Here is a 16,571-nt window from a genome sequence, read left to right as displayed (position 1 = left end):
ACTTCATATAACCACATTCCAGAAGAGAAGCAAAGGTAAATCCTTTCTGAGAGAAGATAGTAGCATTCAGATTATGTCTATAATTTTTCATCAACAATCCCTGGCACTCAATCACAAATAAACAAGCACATAAAAACAAAAGACAACCCCAAAACCAGGAGAAATAACAAATATAAAAGCAAACCTTCATGGTAACACATATGACAGGATGGGTTAAGGAATAAAGATACAGTATGGAGAATTTCAGCAGAGACCTAGAAACTATAAAAGGAAACAAAACAGACATTCTAGATCTGAAAAATACAATAAATGAAATTAAGAAATCAAGAAATGGAGTGCTGCCTCTGGTTATAGAATGCACAAAGTCATAAGAGACTGTCACTCTTACCTCAATAACCAAAACAACACAGATAAACTACAAAAACCATAGTTTTCCTGAACCCATCAGAATGACGAGGATTCAAAGAAGCCTTACACCTAAACTCCAATGGGGAAGAAAAAATATTTGAAGAGATAATGGCCAAGAACTTTCCAAAAATGATGAAAGTAATCATTCCACGGATACAAGAAACTCAGCAAGAATGATAAATACAAAGAAAATCACAACGAGGCTCATCACAGTCAGATTTATGAAAATCATAGAGAGTAAATCTTACAAGTGTCCAAAGGCGGAAAGAGGGAGAGAAGCACATTCCCCACAAGAGAGTAAAAATAAGACTTATGGCTGATTTCTCATCAGAAATGGAGTTCAGTGGACAATGGAATGACGTTCTTAAAGGGCTGAAAGAAAAAAACTGTCACCTAGAATTCTATATCCAGCAGCCCCCACCAAAAATATAAAATTGAAGATGAAATAAAGATGTTTTCGGACAGACAAAAGCTGAGTGAATTCATCTCCAGCAGACCTAACTAATACTGAAGGATATTCTCCAGGCAGAAGGAAATGACCCCAAATAGAAGCTCAGAGATGCAGAAAGAAATGAAGAGCAACTGATAAATAAAAGCAACAAGGGTAAATCTAAATCAATAATGGCTTATAAAATAATAATGTCATGTGGCTATCAAATATAAACAGAACTAAAATACATAACAATAATAACAAAAATTAGAAGAAAAGGACAAATAGAATTAAGGTGTTCAAAAGGTCTTGTTTATCCAATAAATGGTAAAAGTAATAAGTCAAAGATACATTTAACACCTTTTTGGCCAGAGACGTATTATGGCCACAGGCGTTAGTGTCTGCAAAAATCCCCCAGTCAATAATGTGTTAAGAACCACTAAATGAATAGTAAAAGAATATATAACTGGTAAACTAAAAGAGAGGGAAAAACTGCATAACTGAAGATAACCAAAAGGCATCAAGAAAAAAGAGAAAGGGGACCACAGAACAGGCAAAGCAATGAGAAGTAAATAATAAAAATGGAAGATTTAAAGCCGAATATATTAGCCATTACATTAAATGTAAATAGACTAAGCTCTAGAAAAAAAGGCAAAAATTGTCAGTCTAAATAAAGAAGAAAACCTAAGAGTATGCTACATACACAACATAAATATAAGACTATAAAAACGGCTGAAAGTAAAAGGGTGAAAACTCTTATTTTAACACTAAGCAAAACAGCTGATATAGCTATATCAAAATCAGAAAAAGTAGACTTTAATCACCAGAAAGATAGCAATTCTAAATCCGTATGCATCTAATAATATAGCCTCAAAACATATAAAGCAAAAATTGACACACCAAAAAAGGGGGAAATAAAGTGTCATAGAGAAAAGAGACAGAGAAAATATACTTATGTGGAATTCCAGAAAGAGAAAACAGAGTATAGGTAGTAAAGTAATAGAAGAAATTTTCCTACCCTAAAACAGATTCGTGTGTTCAGAACAACAACAAAACTCACTAATAAGAGAAATCATATTATACACACATTTTAAGTTAAATGAATTCAATCATACATGAGAGAATATGAAATAATTTAAATAGAACCATTCTACCTGCCATTCAGTATAAGCATGCAATATGAGACATGAACTTGTTGTTCTCCTAGTTGAGCTCAGCTCCAGTGTGCCTCTCTTAGTATGTGCATCTCATCACACTTCAGTTCTAGAGTTAAAAAAAAAAATGATTTTGAACAATACAAATGCAAGTCTTCGTCTTTATTTAGTAGTCAACAAAGAAATACCTTGTTCCAAGACTAAGAAGAAAAGTTATCTAAGCCCAACTAACTGAGATGAAATATCAGCCTCCAATGTAGGGTCTTCCTAAGGTATTTAAATGAGAAAATGATAATATGCAGTTTTCACATTACTGGCTGAATTTAAACCTAATGCCTAACCAAAAATGCAACTTCACTGTACCATTTTTTAAAAAGGAAAAAAAAAAACAATGAATAAACTTCCATCTAAACATATCCTGATGAAATTTCTAAATCTCAAAGTCCACGCACACACAAAATTCTACAAATATAGATATTCTTTAAAAGATGAGGGTATGAGGGTACCTAGTAGACATTAATATTATGTATAGCACTAAATTTGGAGGGCAGGGGGGGCGCTGTCCAGTGAGTTCTAAAAGAAAAAGGAAACTTATATCAAGGTCAAATTATTATGCATATGCAGAGGCAAATCTTAAAACAATTTTGAACAAAGTGGAACTACATACCAAGTTAGTACCATAATATTACCTGATATTTCTTACCCACGAACATTAATGACTGATAAATAAGGCTGACTCTGAAACTGCAAAATCTCTACTTAAATACACCTACTCTGAAGAAGGAAGTGCATACTTCCACAGAATTTTTTTAAAATAAGGATTTCTTCATAAAGTAGCCAAAATTAATTCCTCAGTACTTCCCAATACACATCATCCTGAAGCTTATTTCTGCAGCTCTGAATAAAATCCAGAGACATCAATGTTTCGTAAAAGATACCCACAAAGCCTAACAGGAAATAAATGAAGTTTTAGGAAGCAAATATGTAATGATAAGGTTAACTTTCAGGCATTAAGAACTGGAACAAGCACTACCTCCAGCTTCCCTTCTAGCATCACAATCTTTAAAAGATTACCTGGCCTATGATTTCATCATCTAATAATCACCCTCCGTTTCATAACAAAAGATAAACTTCAGAATAACAAAAGTGAGCCTTTTCAAGAAATGGTTTACTGATCAAGAACATTTTTGTTGCCTTTGCCTTTACTCTGCCTCAACTCATACTGCTCTTCATTTTACTCTCCAGAAAATCCTGCCCATCTAAAAAGCCTACTCACGCCTTCAAAACCAGCTCAAGTCCACCTCCTCGAAGAAACTTGTTAACCAAATACTCCAAACTAAACAAATCCTTATCCTTCCCCACATAAGCTTACTCATTTAACAATCTAATTATACACAGCCATCAGATAATATAAACCAACTTATTATATAAGTTTTATCTAATTTTCATGTATTTTTAGCCTCTCCATCCAGTTTATAGAAATAATAAAAACAACAACAGTTTACATTTAATGAGTGATTAAGATAAACCAGGCTCTGTTCTAAGCACAGACACATATTAACTCATTGTTTACCTCTGTTCAGAGTGATAAATTATTATATATGTTATTTATAGTAAAGAATTGGAAGCACTTCCTGGTGATCCAATGGATAATACTCCACGCTCCCTATGCAGGGGACCCGGGTTTGAACCCTGGTCCAGGAACTACATCCCACATGCCTCAACTAAGAGTTCACATGCCGCAACTAAAGGATCCTGCATGCCGCAACGAAGACCTGGCACAGCCAAATAAATAAATAAATGTTTTTAAATAAATATCTTACAATTCTTTAAAAAAAAAATTGTTCAGAATTGCCTTTTAAGCTTCCCCTCTCCCTGCCTAGCACTCTAATCCAGGGCCACACCATGCATGTAGAAGGGAAAAGAACAAACATTACGTTAGCACTATCCCGTTTATTCACACAGATGTTTCTGAATAAGATATCCAGGGGCAAAATGAACTGTTAACATTTTACATAGCTCTAATTCTAGGTACTTATCTTGTTCTGCAGACAGAGTAATATTTCCTTCCTTTGGACACCCAACGATGGGTGTATATTCAAGTCTTTGCCCTAGGTTTTCATCTTCCTTCCTCAGTGAAATGATCTAGTCTCATGGCTTGAACTATCACCTCTATCAGATAATTCCTGAACCTATATTTCAAGCCAGAGGTCTAGAGAGACCTCTCATCTGAGCCCCAATTCTGTAATACCTTTCCAGAGATGGTCTGCTGACATCTCAGGCTCAGGGTATTCAAAAATGGAAATAATATCCTGTCCCTTAAACTTGTCTTTCCTGCTACATCCTTAATCCATTTTCCACTTTAAACCACCTCAGTATCTTGAGTCAAACTGGCATGCAAGTATTTGGTTAACTGAACTGACTCAAAACTAAAATTGCTCTGTCTTAAAAGAGGTAGTAGCATCTGTTTCAATTCCTATTTTTCACTCAAATCAATGAGCTTTTTTCCCTTCAAAATAGAACAGTTTGAAAGTTTATGAATCCATATCAAGCAAACATGAACAGTGGTTAGCAGAAGTCAGGTAAGCAGACTGACTCGACTACTCTGCACTTCTCATTCCGTGAAAAACCACAAGTAGCCATGGGAGTTTTGACAGTTGTAAGTTTTAAATTGTTCCTATTCTTAATTATATTGTTTAATTTACATTTATAAATGAACCATTAATTCAAGACAGTATAAAGGAATATGAACAAAAGACAAATAGACAATTCTCAAAAATAATATAAACCATTAATAAAAATCTGAAAGACGCTCAATTCCATTAATCATTTTAAAATATAAAATTTAAAGAGATATATATTTTCATCTATCAGATTGGCAGAGACTATGAGGTCTGAAAATAACTAGTATGTTGGCAAGGCTGTGGGGAAACAGCACTCTCTCATTTGCTGTTGATAGAGAAAAATCAGCTTTTTGAAGAACAACTTGGAAATAACTAGCAAAAAATTTAACACACATGCTCTTTTACCCTACAATTCCACATTTACAAACTTATTCTATACTATATTTGAACATATGCACAAAGACATTTTGTAAAAGTGGGTTCACTGCATATGTTTGCAATAAAAAATGTGGGAGCATCAAAGGAACTGGTTAAATAAATTATGATACATCTATAAAATACCATGTGGCTATCAAAACAACTGTGATAAATTTGTATGTACTCACATGGGAAGATGTCCTAAAACACACTGGAAAACAGTATGCACAGCACTACCTCACTTGTTAGTTTTGTTATACATGTATATATTATAGATGTTAAATATTTAATTGTATATATAAAACAGAAAGTCCATAGCTATTAAAAGTGATTATCACTAGGGAGAGGGTTGGAATGTATGATCTCATTTTTTATTTTACATACTGTTTGAAAATTTTAAAATATTTTTTATTTTCTTAAAATCAAACCAACAATTAATTTTACCCCCAAATTTAAAGGTGACATACATATTATAGCCATCAGGGTTAAAAATGCTGCTAATAAGCTCTATTTACAATAATAGCCCAGAGATGGAAACAACCTAAGTGTCCATCATCGGATGAATGGATAAAGAAGATGTGGCACATATATACAATGGAATATTACTCAGCCATAAAAAGAAACAAAATTGAGCTATTTGTAATGAGGTGGATGGACCTAGAGTCTGTTATACAGAGTGAAGTAAGTCAGAAAGAGAAAGACAAATACCGTATGCTAACACATATATATGGAATTTAAGGGAAAAAATGTCATGAAGAACCTAGGGGTAAGACAGGAATAAAGACACAGACCTACTAGAGAATGGACTTGAGGATATGGGGGAGGGGGAAGGGTAAGCTGTGACAAAGCGAGAGAGTGGCATGGACATATATACACTACCAAACGTAAAATAGATAGCTAGTGGGAAGCAGCCGCATAGCACAGGGAGATTAACTCGGTGCTTTGTGACCACCTAGAGGGGTGGGATAGGCAGGGTGGGAGGGAGGGAGACGCAAGAGGGAAGAGATATGGGAACATATGTATATGTATAACTGATTCACTTTGTTATACAGCAGAAACTAACACACCACTGTAAAGCAATTATACTCCAATAAAGATGTTTAAAAAAATGCTGCTAATAGAGAAATTCTATGGCTTTGAGGGGTAGGGACTAGCAGAGAAGGAACCCTGCCCTGGCACCTCACCTCTTTTCCTATTCATATCTCCTTTTCTCCCACCTCAAGTGTCAGCCTGGACTCACACTAATTTGAGGTGAGATGGGACTCCAGAGATTTCTGAGGGAAGATATTTCTTCCCAGATAGCAAATGTATCTATAGGAGGAGGGGCAAAAGAAATGGCCAGGGGCAGGAAATACCCATTGGCAGTGATGGAGAGGAAAAGAAACTTTCCTCAACCTGGCTGAGACAACCATTTCTGTTTAAGGAAGATCTCTGTGTTCTTATGTTTATTTTAAATCTTATTCCTTACAAAGGTGACTAATTGCTGTTGTTAGGGGGCATTTCAAGACAGTCTTTCTACCACTTCTGATCAACTATCAACTTAGAAATAATACAGTTTGTTAGAACTACATATGAATTAAAGATAAATAGGCTCTAAATAAAGACTTTTGGGACTCTGAGGAACTTATTTACTTCAATGTACAGACTTTGAAAATTATTTCTCTTATTCCCTAGTCTTTAGTTATGTTCTGGAGGTGAGGGTGCATGATGGTTGAGTTCTATGTAGGTGGGGTGCTATTAATAAAGGGGTTATCGCCATAGGAAGTATACATACAATCTCCTGGACACACAACACTGTGTAAACTTAAAACTACTAATAACCCAACTTCAAACCAAAAGCTTTCAACTATTAACCAAAAAGATCCTCAAATTTTAGTTTTTACATTAAAAGTCATGCTATGAATAAAAATTATAAATAAGACTTATAATTTGTTATTCTATTCCCTGAATTTGTATATGATAATGCTATCATCTTAACTAGACCTTACACATAAAGATATTTCCTGGTAAATTTTTTTTTTACTCATTTACTTTGCACCTGAAAAACAAATGTTCTGTATTCAGTTTCCATGTCGTATCACTTTAAAAATTCACTCTGCTCAGGACTCCTCAGTAAGTTTTACTGGCTATTACTGACCAGTAATAAATCCTGAAAACCTGTACGATCAATCTCCGGATTTCCTGAAGACATGGAAGTAGCTGCACCCCCAGATGGCTCCATTATTAGCATTCTCATATATTCAAACATTCCAGTAATCATTTCACACAGAGGAAATGAAAAATAACTCCCTCTGAGAGTTCTAGTCTACTGACCTGTTAAAACTAAGTTGGGACTACTCTTAAAGACATAGAACCAAAATTATGAGAAAAGTAGTACTATTACTTGATTAATAGTAACACAATGATTCCAGAATTTGTTTCTCTACCTACAGCAGTAATTACACTTTCTCTCTCCAAATTAAGTTATTATCTCTGCTATTAGACCAAGGATAGAAAACATGTCCAATTCATCTTAGTATCTCCACAGTGCATGGCTTTGTGCATAATTATACCTCAAAGATAACATATTTGCAACTAGTCAAAATTACCTAAATTTCTAGTTTTGGCTATACAAGAACTATCCGACTTACTACAAAATTAAATGTAAACATTCTTGCCATAAAACAAACTTAAAGGAGGTTATTTCTTAATGCCATCCGCAGCAACATGGATGGACCTAGAGATTATCATATTAAGTGAAGTAAATCAGAAAGACAAAAACAAATAACATAGTATCACTTATATGTGGAATCTAAAATATGACACAAATGAACCTATTTACAAAACAGAAACAGACTCACAGACATAGAAAACAAACTGTGGTTACTAAAGGGGAAAGGGGATGGGAAGGGATAAATTAGGAGTTTGGGATTAGCTGATACAAACTACTATACATAAAATAGATAAACAACAAGGTCCTACTATATAGCACAGGGTATCCTATAATAAACCATAACAGAAAAGAACATGACAAAGAATATATATGTATAAATAAACCACTTTGCTGTACACCAAAAATTAACACAACCTTGTAAATCAACTATACTTCAAAAACAAATTTTTAACAGGAGGTTATTTCTCATGGTTCTTTTTAATAGGAAAAACAAAGACACAATCTGAAATTCAGACTGCCCAACTGCTAACTCCTTAATAAGAAGAACTCAAGTACTGATTTTAGTAAAATAGGATATATAAAACCACTCACTACCTCTCTCTCTCCTTTCTTTACATAAGGAAGTCGAAGGCAGAATCAAAATATCAGCTAGATCAGTAACCTTGCCAGTTTACTTTACATCCGTTATAAGCCTAAGAGTAAGTATATTTCAAGTAGTACTGCAACTTAAAATATCTCACAACTGCTTAACATTGAAGCTTTATTTCTTGAAATCAGCCCTAAAGCTATTTTTACACATATAAAATAAAATCATACACGATCATTTACGGGCAATTTAAAAGATTTTCCCAATCATATGCGACTTCACACTAGAAAAAAAAAAGATGCATAGTAACTTGGGCTTTAGAGAATGACAAAAGGTAATTCTTGAATCAAAGAACAGAAACGAGACCAGTGTTCAAACACAAAACTTAACAGAAGTCATTTAGCTGAGATGAATCTACCACTCAATTTTATAGACTTCAGAGTTATAGAAACTTGGAGATAGAAGGGACCTTTGAGATTACCTATTAATTATTAATTAATTCCTTCAGTTAACAGATGAAACAGAGAAGCTATGGGACCTGCATTTTAAAATAATGGCCTTAAGGTCACAATTAAAGATGAAAATATCTTGAAGAAATTGTAAAAGTACTGGTCAATGAATGGTATTACTCAATGGTATCATTACTCTTCTAAAATAAATGGAACCCTGACTTCCACATACACACACAAATTATCTTTTCACCAATAATCCTATACAAGGGAATCCAAAATACAGAAGGAAAAACTACATGTGGGAAGATGTTCATTACAGCATTCTTTATTAGAGCAAAATACTGAAAACAACATCAACATCTATAAAAGGAGAATAATTGTTAGCAGCAGTATGCAGTATAATAAAGAGCATAGGCTTTCGACCTGTAAAGGACTGGATTTGAATGCCAACTTTTCCACATGAGAGCTGTGAGGCCTATGACAAGTCACTTAATATTTGACACTCAGTTACCTCAACTGTGGAATGGGGAGATATTACCATCTTCCTCACAAGGATGTATAAAGGATTAAATGCATGTAATAGAGAGTGGTACAGTGCCTACAGCTCAGTGAGTATTCAATAAATACTTTTATTGGCCACTATTAATATTATATTCATGGGCTTCCCTGGTGGCGCAGTGGTTGAGAGTCCGCCTGCCGATGCAGGGGACACGGGTTCGTGCCCCGGTCCCGGAAGATCCCGCATGCCGTGGAGCGGCTGGGCCCGCGAGCCATGGCCGCTGAGCCTGCGCGTCCGGAGCCTGTGCTCCGCAACGGGAGAGGCCACAGCAGTGAGAGGCCCGCGTACAGCAAAAAAAAAAAAAAAAAATATTATATTCATTCACTGGAATAGTATACAGACATTTTAAATAATGATTATAGGAAAATCTGTATTCAGTGGTATGGAAAGATCTCCAACGCATTATTAAGTGAAAAACAAGTTGAAAAACAATAAGTAGTATGATCCTGCTTATGTGTAAAAAATAAAACTATACACACATATGTAAATATAGAAGGAAAAGTATTAACAGTGGTTATTTACAGGTTAAAAAAGGAATTTGTTGGTGGAAGTTTTATTTTATGTACTTTCTTTTTACTTCAAACAAACATGTATTTAAGTATTTTTTTAAAAAACTTACTTTAACTGGCGATTTAAAGATAGTGCGGCAACAAAGAAAAATGGAATAATGCACATATAAGGTTGTACATACACCATGATTACAACATAAAAATGATGTGCCATATAGACAGTGACTAGAAAGAAATATACCAAAATTATACCAGTGGGTCTAAATGAAATTTTTTGTCTGTTTTCAAAATTTTTAGTCAAAAAACGCCTTTGATTCTAAACAAATCCAAAACTGGGGTTATATTTTAATATCCTCTTTCACTGGCTTGTGTCCCATGACAAAGTCAATTTTTAAAAATCATAAACACTTTTCCTCACCTCATTAGCTCTCTGGGTCAATAATATCCTACCTATAGTCATTTCCACCGACTGCTCTCTTATTGTTGATGCAGTTTTACCTAGAAGCCAAAATGCCTACCAATGGCATGGTACATACCTCCCAACCACACAAAAGTCAGTAATAAAATGAAGGGTTTGGCAAGAAAGACTATGAAATAGATAAACAGAACTTCCACATAATGAGATTAATGTTACCCCTACATTTTATATTAGCATAGAGAAAACTCGTAAAGAAGAAACCAACAATGATCAATTGCTGGAAAAAAATTACACTTTCAAAAAATTTAATAGAATTATACTATATTTTTAAGTTCACAAAAGAACATTAAAACCATTCTATACAGACACTGCACTTTACAGTTTATAAGCAATTTTACATTTCATTCTTCTGACAATTCAGTTAGGTAAACAAGGTATTATTCTTGCCTGCCTATAGCCCCCAACAGATATATGGAAATGTGTAGAACCATGAGTCACATCCAAATCCTCTGCCTCCATATCCTAAGTCTTTTTTCACCATTCTGCATATTAACTTTCATATGGTTTACCAAAAGCAGTCACATTTCTTATCTCCTTTGAACATTCATCCTGGAAATCTATGAACTCCTTTATACTTCATCCTGTTAGGCGGGCAAAGCAGGGCATCAGTCTCTGCTTACAGATCAATTAGTATGATCACTGATCTTTCCAAAGATGACAAAACTAATAAATATTAAAATTGCAGCATATCCAGAAGAAGATGACCGAACTCACAAAAGGTCAAAAACTAAGTAAGATGAAGAGTGGCTGAAGGAATTAGGATGGTTAATTTAGAAAGAAGGAGAGAGCAACACACACACACACACATTTTGTCATCAGACATGTGAAGGACCATCATATAAAGGAATCAGATTTGTGCTGTAAGGCCCGGGAGTTAAAAGAAATTCAATATTCATTCAATAAACAATTAATGGGGATCTACTCTGTGCTAGATGCTTTTCTACACCACGTAAGAAAAGTCCGAATCCTCAAGAGGGTCAGACTAGTAGAGGAGACAAGAAATAAGTAACACAAGATGAAAAGGACTCAGAAAGCTATGGGCACACAGAGAATGATGACTCTAACTCTCTTTGCGGGAGGGGGCTAGTAGAAAAAAATGCACTGAACAGATGAGTAGGTGGGAAGTGGCATGAACAGGAAGAAAGGGACTTCTCTGGTGGCGCAGTGGTTAAGAATCCGTCTGCCAATGCAGGGAACACGGGTTCAAACCCTGGTCCAGGAAGATCCCACATGCCACAGAGAAACTAAGCCCGGGCATCACAACTACTGAGCCCATGTGCCACAACTACTGAAGCCTGCATGCCTAGAGCCTGTGCTCCACAACAAGAGAAGCCACCGCAATGAGAAGCCCATGCACCACAACAAAGATGAGCCCCCGCTGGCCGCAACTAGAGAAAGCCCAAGTGCAGCAACAAAGACCCAATGCAGCCAAAAATAAATAAATAAATAAATTTATTTAAAGAAAAAAAAACCAGGAAGAAAGAACAGCATGTGCAAAGGCCTGGAGACCTGAAGCTCTGCAGTTAACCTGGAGTGGTGGAGCACCAGGTACACATTAGAAGTGCCAAGAGATGAGGCTTTAAGCTGGGAGTGTGGGAGGCCTGTAATAAGGAACACAAAAGGCCTCACAATCTTCATGCCAAGAAGTTCAGACTCTAACACTCAAGCTACAGAACACTAACTAAGAGTTTATAAGTAGCAGAGTGGCATGCTCAGAAAAATATATAAGAAAGTTCATTCTAGCAGGAGGACAGACTTCTAGAGGCTAACAGTGGAGATAAAGAGATTAATTTACAGAGCTACTATTGTTACTCTAGGTGGAGTGATGATGATTCGAGAAATATCTAGGAGGTAAAAAAAAAAAAAAAATCAAGAACTACTGGCTATGGGAAAGAGGGAAGGAGGAGAGTCCAGGATGACTTCTAGATCTCAACTTGGTTGAGTGATGAACAGTGATGTCCAAGGTGGGTAACAAAGGAAGACAAGTCCACGCAATCATTCAAACAATGTGAGAGTCCTGGACCAGAAATTGGTTTGTTATTGTCTGGAGAGAGGGGATGAGGGAAGAGGTACAAAGATGAGTTTACCTTTGGTCTTGTGTAATGCAAGGTACCTCTTCAGTGAAGCTACAGAGTGACACGTGAAGCAGAGTGGACTAGGAGAGTCATTAGCTTACAGTAGCAACTGAACACAAGTAAAGTATACAGAATGAGATCAACCTTAGATACCAATATTTGATGAGAATATGAAAGAAAAACCTGAAAACAAATGAAGAATTGATCAGAGGAGTATGAGATGAATCGGGAGATAGGGTGACGCCAAAAAAAGGCAGGAGAAGATAAAAAAAAACTCAAGAAGGTGGGGAGGGTGAAAATTAAAGTTAAATGTACTACATAAAGCAAAGTTTACTATAAGAAGTTATTCAAAACAGGAATAGACTACCTTGTGAGGTAATGAATCACATCATCAAGTTAATGATTCAGGCAGATAGAGTCACCTATGCAGGATGTTGACAAGAGGATTCTTACCTTAAATGAGAAGTATAGCTACATGACCTCTATAGTACACCTCTGAAGTCTAGGTCAAGGCTAGCCTCAGCATCATTAGGACATCAAATGTTCTTTTGCAATCTGATCAGAGAATTGGATATTTGATTATTCTAAGAAAAGTTTTAAAAAACAATTTCTACATATTTCATGTAACTCAGAAGCAACCAATACTGGATTAAAACTTTTCACTATTTCTGCTCTTGGGATACAAAAAATTGATGCTGAAATGGTAGAAATAGCTGATCTAGTCTACTTCAAATTCAAACTGATTTCAAATAAGCTCTCACATTGTCTTCCTAACGTTCTCCATTCTGGCATCCCAATCCCACCTGAGCACCATTTCTTAACCTGTTCCCTCTGATTAGAAAAGACCTGCAATGCATGGGTGGCTTTGTCATGTCATCTTTCCCCAGGTCCCTGCATATCTTTTCAGTAATCTGCCCCTCCTTGCTTCCTAAAGCCAGACTATGTGCCTAATCATTTCCAACCCTCTGCCACTGCTGACCATTTTCTATCACCAGTCCTTCTCTCTCTCCTCCACCTCATGTCTACCCAATGTTGGAAAAACACTCCATTTATCCTATTGTCCCACATCCTATTGTTCTCCTTTTACTACCAAATATCTCCATACCCTACCACCTATTCACTGTAATCCCCTACAGAAAGGTATCTCAGCTACCCCTCTACAGAAATTAAAAAATTAAACCACTTACGAATGACATCTGATTTATTGAAACAGCTTGTTCCACTGCTGCTTACTCCCTTCTCAATCCCCTTGATGTCTCTGCAGCTTGCGAAAGAACTGACCAACCCTTCCTTGCTGCAGTTATTCCTTTCCCTTTTGCAGTGAGGCAGAATGGTTTGTGGAAAGCACCCTGCACAGGATCAGAAGATCCGTGCTCTAGACCCAACCATACCACTAATTAGCTGTGACTCTCCTCACCTCCACTCCTACTCAGATCTCACTTCTGAGACACCCTGACACCCAGTCTAGGTTAGGTCCCTGCAGTATATGCTTTCTCAAAACCTACTCTTCTCCTCAGTAGTGCTTATCACAACAACTTAATTACTATATAATTAGTGGCTAAATGGCTATCTTTCCTACCCACAGGCCAGACGGCAAACTACATGAAGGCAAAGTGCACATTTCAGCCATGCTTTACACCTCTCATCAGCACAAAATAAAAACCCATCAATTGAATTAATGTTGAGACAGATGTTATGACTTCCTAAGAGACTTATTATTTTTATTAATCTAAAATTACTAGCACTTTACTTACAAAATTATTGACAAAATTTTAAGCAGTAACACACACATAATAGGATGAACTACATATAAAATTTTACATGTAAAATTAAATAAGAGTCTTCCAAGATAGTTACATTTTTCTTGCCTATCCACAACAATAGAAAGGGTTGGATCAGTTACCTACATTTCAGGACCAACATGTGTACTCCAGGCTGAACGTGCAAGTGTGATACTAAAACACTATTGTTTATGTGGCTGGTTTTTTTTTTTTTTTACAACTTTATTGGAGTATAATTGCTTCACGATGGTGTATTAGTTTCTGCTTTATAACAAAGTGAATCAGTTATACATATACATCTGTTCCCATATCCCTTCCCTCTTGCGTCTCCCTCCCTCCCACCCTCCCTATCCCACCCTCCAGGCGGTCACAAAGCACCGAGCTGTATGTGGCTGTTTCGGTAATACCCATTGGTACTTCAGGGTTAAAGCATTTAACACTGGCAAAAGCCGTGTGCTACATATACTCGGTAAGAATATCAAAAGAAAGCTTTTATCAGCCAAATTACATTGCAGTGTGATTTTAAATATAAACCAGGGAAAAACAAGTAATGGTTTAGTGAATAGAAGCTGCCACTGTGCCTGACAAGATGACTTTCAAATACAGAAATTTCAGATCTCATGCAAGTAGGTGAAAGTTGTCAAGTTTTACGATACACCACCTTGGTCAAACAATTTAAACAGATTACATGCTAATTTGTCCTTCATCTGCTGAGTGTGTCCCGCTCCGCAATTACACTGTAAGGTCCTTACGGGCAGGTTTGGCGTTCTGTTAATTGGTCCCCTTAAGTAAACAGGAATGCAGGTGACTTCAATAATCTATGATATAGAAAAACTGAAAATGGCTTTTGCAGCTAAATATACTTAAATATTGCCACTTGAAAACAACGTACAAGTACTTAAAATCCGATGCTTTGACAATTCCCTAGGTTAAGAGCAGTTAACAGGCTGTAAATATAGTTGTAATTCCCAGGAAAGAAGAAGCATTTTCATAACGGAAACACTAACAGAATCACTTGGAGCTGTTCTCCAAGGCGCCCTCATCGTTAAGTCAACACCACTGGTTATGAGGGGACAACCGTGTCCCTCGGACACCCTCTCTCTTCCACAGCCTCGGGGCTACAAATCCCGCACGAGGAGTCCCTCGAGATCAACCAGCGCTTCCCTGCGACTTCAGCTGGGAAATCCCTGGCCAGGGAATGCGGAGTTCAAGCCCCCCTCCCGCTTCCTTTCCTGAAAATTAATGAATTGGCCGTACGATTGTTTATTTAATGAGGTGTGTAGTGGCCTCTACTGGTGCTTGTGTGAGCACAAGAATGTCCCACTCTTACAAGTGGGATGAGCCTGGGGGAGGGGAGGGAGGCGAGGGGTGAACCTGCCTCCGGGTACAAAGCGCAGAACTATAGCCCGGAGCCCCCGATGCGCCCCCATGGCCGCCCCTCCCCCAGCAGCGCCCCCGCCTGCCCACTTCACTCTCTACCCTGCACGACCCCCTTTCTCCTCGGCAACCCGAGACGAGGCAGAGAAGTTCCTACACGTTTCCTCCTGGATCCTAAACAAAACCACCGCAGCGGCCGCCGCCGGTGCCGGTGCCGCGCCCCCACCCCCACCCCGCGCCTCCCGGGCCCGCACCCCGCGGCCGCCGCTTACCTGGGGACTGCGGCGGAGAGCCGCTCCTGGCGGCCGCGGCGCCCGACGCCCGGCGCTCGAGCAGCAGCAGGCAGCAGAGCCAGAAGGAGGAGGTGCTGAGGAGTCGCCCGGCTCTCCGCTCCGCCGCCATCTCTTCCCCGCGAGCGGCGGCGGCGGCAGCGCGGCGGAGCCCTCGCCTCCTTCCCTCCCGCGCGCCTCAGCCGGTCCCTCGCTGCAGGCTAGGCTCCCGCGGCCGCCGCCGCCGCCGCTGCTCCAGCCCGGCCCGGCCCGGCCCGCGCGGCCCCTCTCGCGGGAGGGGAGACTCGGGGGCGCCTCCCTCCTGCAGTGGGGAGGAGAGGGGAGGAGAGCGGAGAGCGGGGAGTCACTACATTCCGGGGAGGGGAGGTGGGTCTGTCTCCAGGTTCCAGGCGCCGCCACCCACCGCCGACTCCGGCTCCACACAGCAGCGCAAGGGGGGCGGAGACCACGGGCGGCAGGGGTGGGGGGCGGGGACCCGGGGCGCGCACCCCCGCGCACGCGCAGGCGCGCGCCTCCCTCGCCCACACCCCCTCGGCTCCGCGCGCGGCCCGCCCCCGCTCCAATCCCGGCTGCCGCCTCGCGGGCCGCGGCGGCGGGCACGCTCCCCTCCCCCTTGTCCCCGGAGCCGGGGACAGGCGCGGGGAGCGCGCGTCGAGCGCTGCTGCTGGCGTCAGGGAAACCCCGGAGAAGCGGATCCTCCTCCTCCTCCTCCTCCTCCTCCTCCTCCTCTTCCTCCTCCTCCTCCTTCTCCTCCTCCTCCTAGCCTCCTCGCACCGGG

The 16,571-nt window shown here is 39.1% G+C and overlaps 1 protein-coding gene across 5 annotated transcripts in view; it reads right to left on the bottom strand.

Annotated features, from left to right (window-relative positions):
• NEO1 (neogenin 1) overlaps window positions 1-16,000 on the bottom strand; it is a 246,175-nt gene extending 230,175 nt beyond the window's left edge. For all 5 annotated transcript variants that reach the window (XM_081229240.1, XM_081229243.1, XM_081229241.1 and 2 more), the window contains exon 1: window positions 15,776-16,000. In XM_081229240.1, the coding sequence (XP_081085366.1) occupies window positions 15,776-15,905 (130 nt within the window). In that variant the 5' untranslated portion in view covers window positions 15,906-16,000. The remainder of the gene's footprint in view (window positions 1-15,775) is intronic.
• Window positions 16,001-16,571: the final 571 nt, after the last annotated feature.

Source organism: Mesoplodon bidens (genome assembly GCF_964165515.1).
Source record: "Mesoplodon bidens genome assembly, chromosome: 3".
Classification (NCBI taxonomy): Eukaryota; Metazoa; Chordata; class Mammalia; order Artiodactyla; family Ziphiidae; genus Mesoplodon; species Mesoplodon bidens.
The sequence above is the reverse complement of the archived record's forward strand: the minus strand, read 5'-3'. Positions and strand labels throughout refer to the sequence as shown.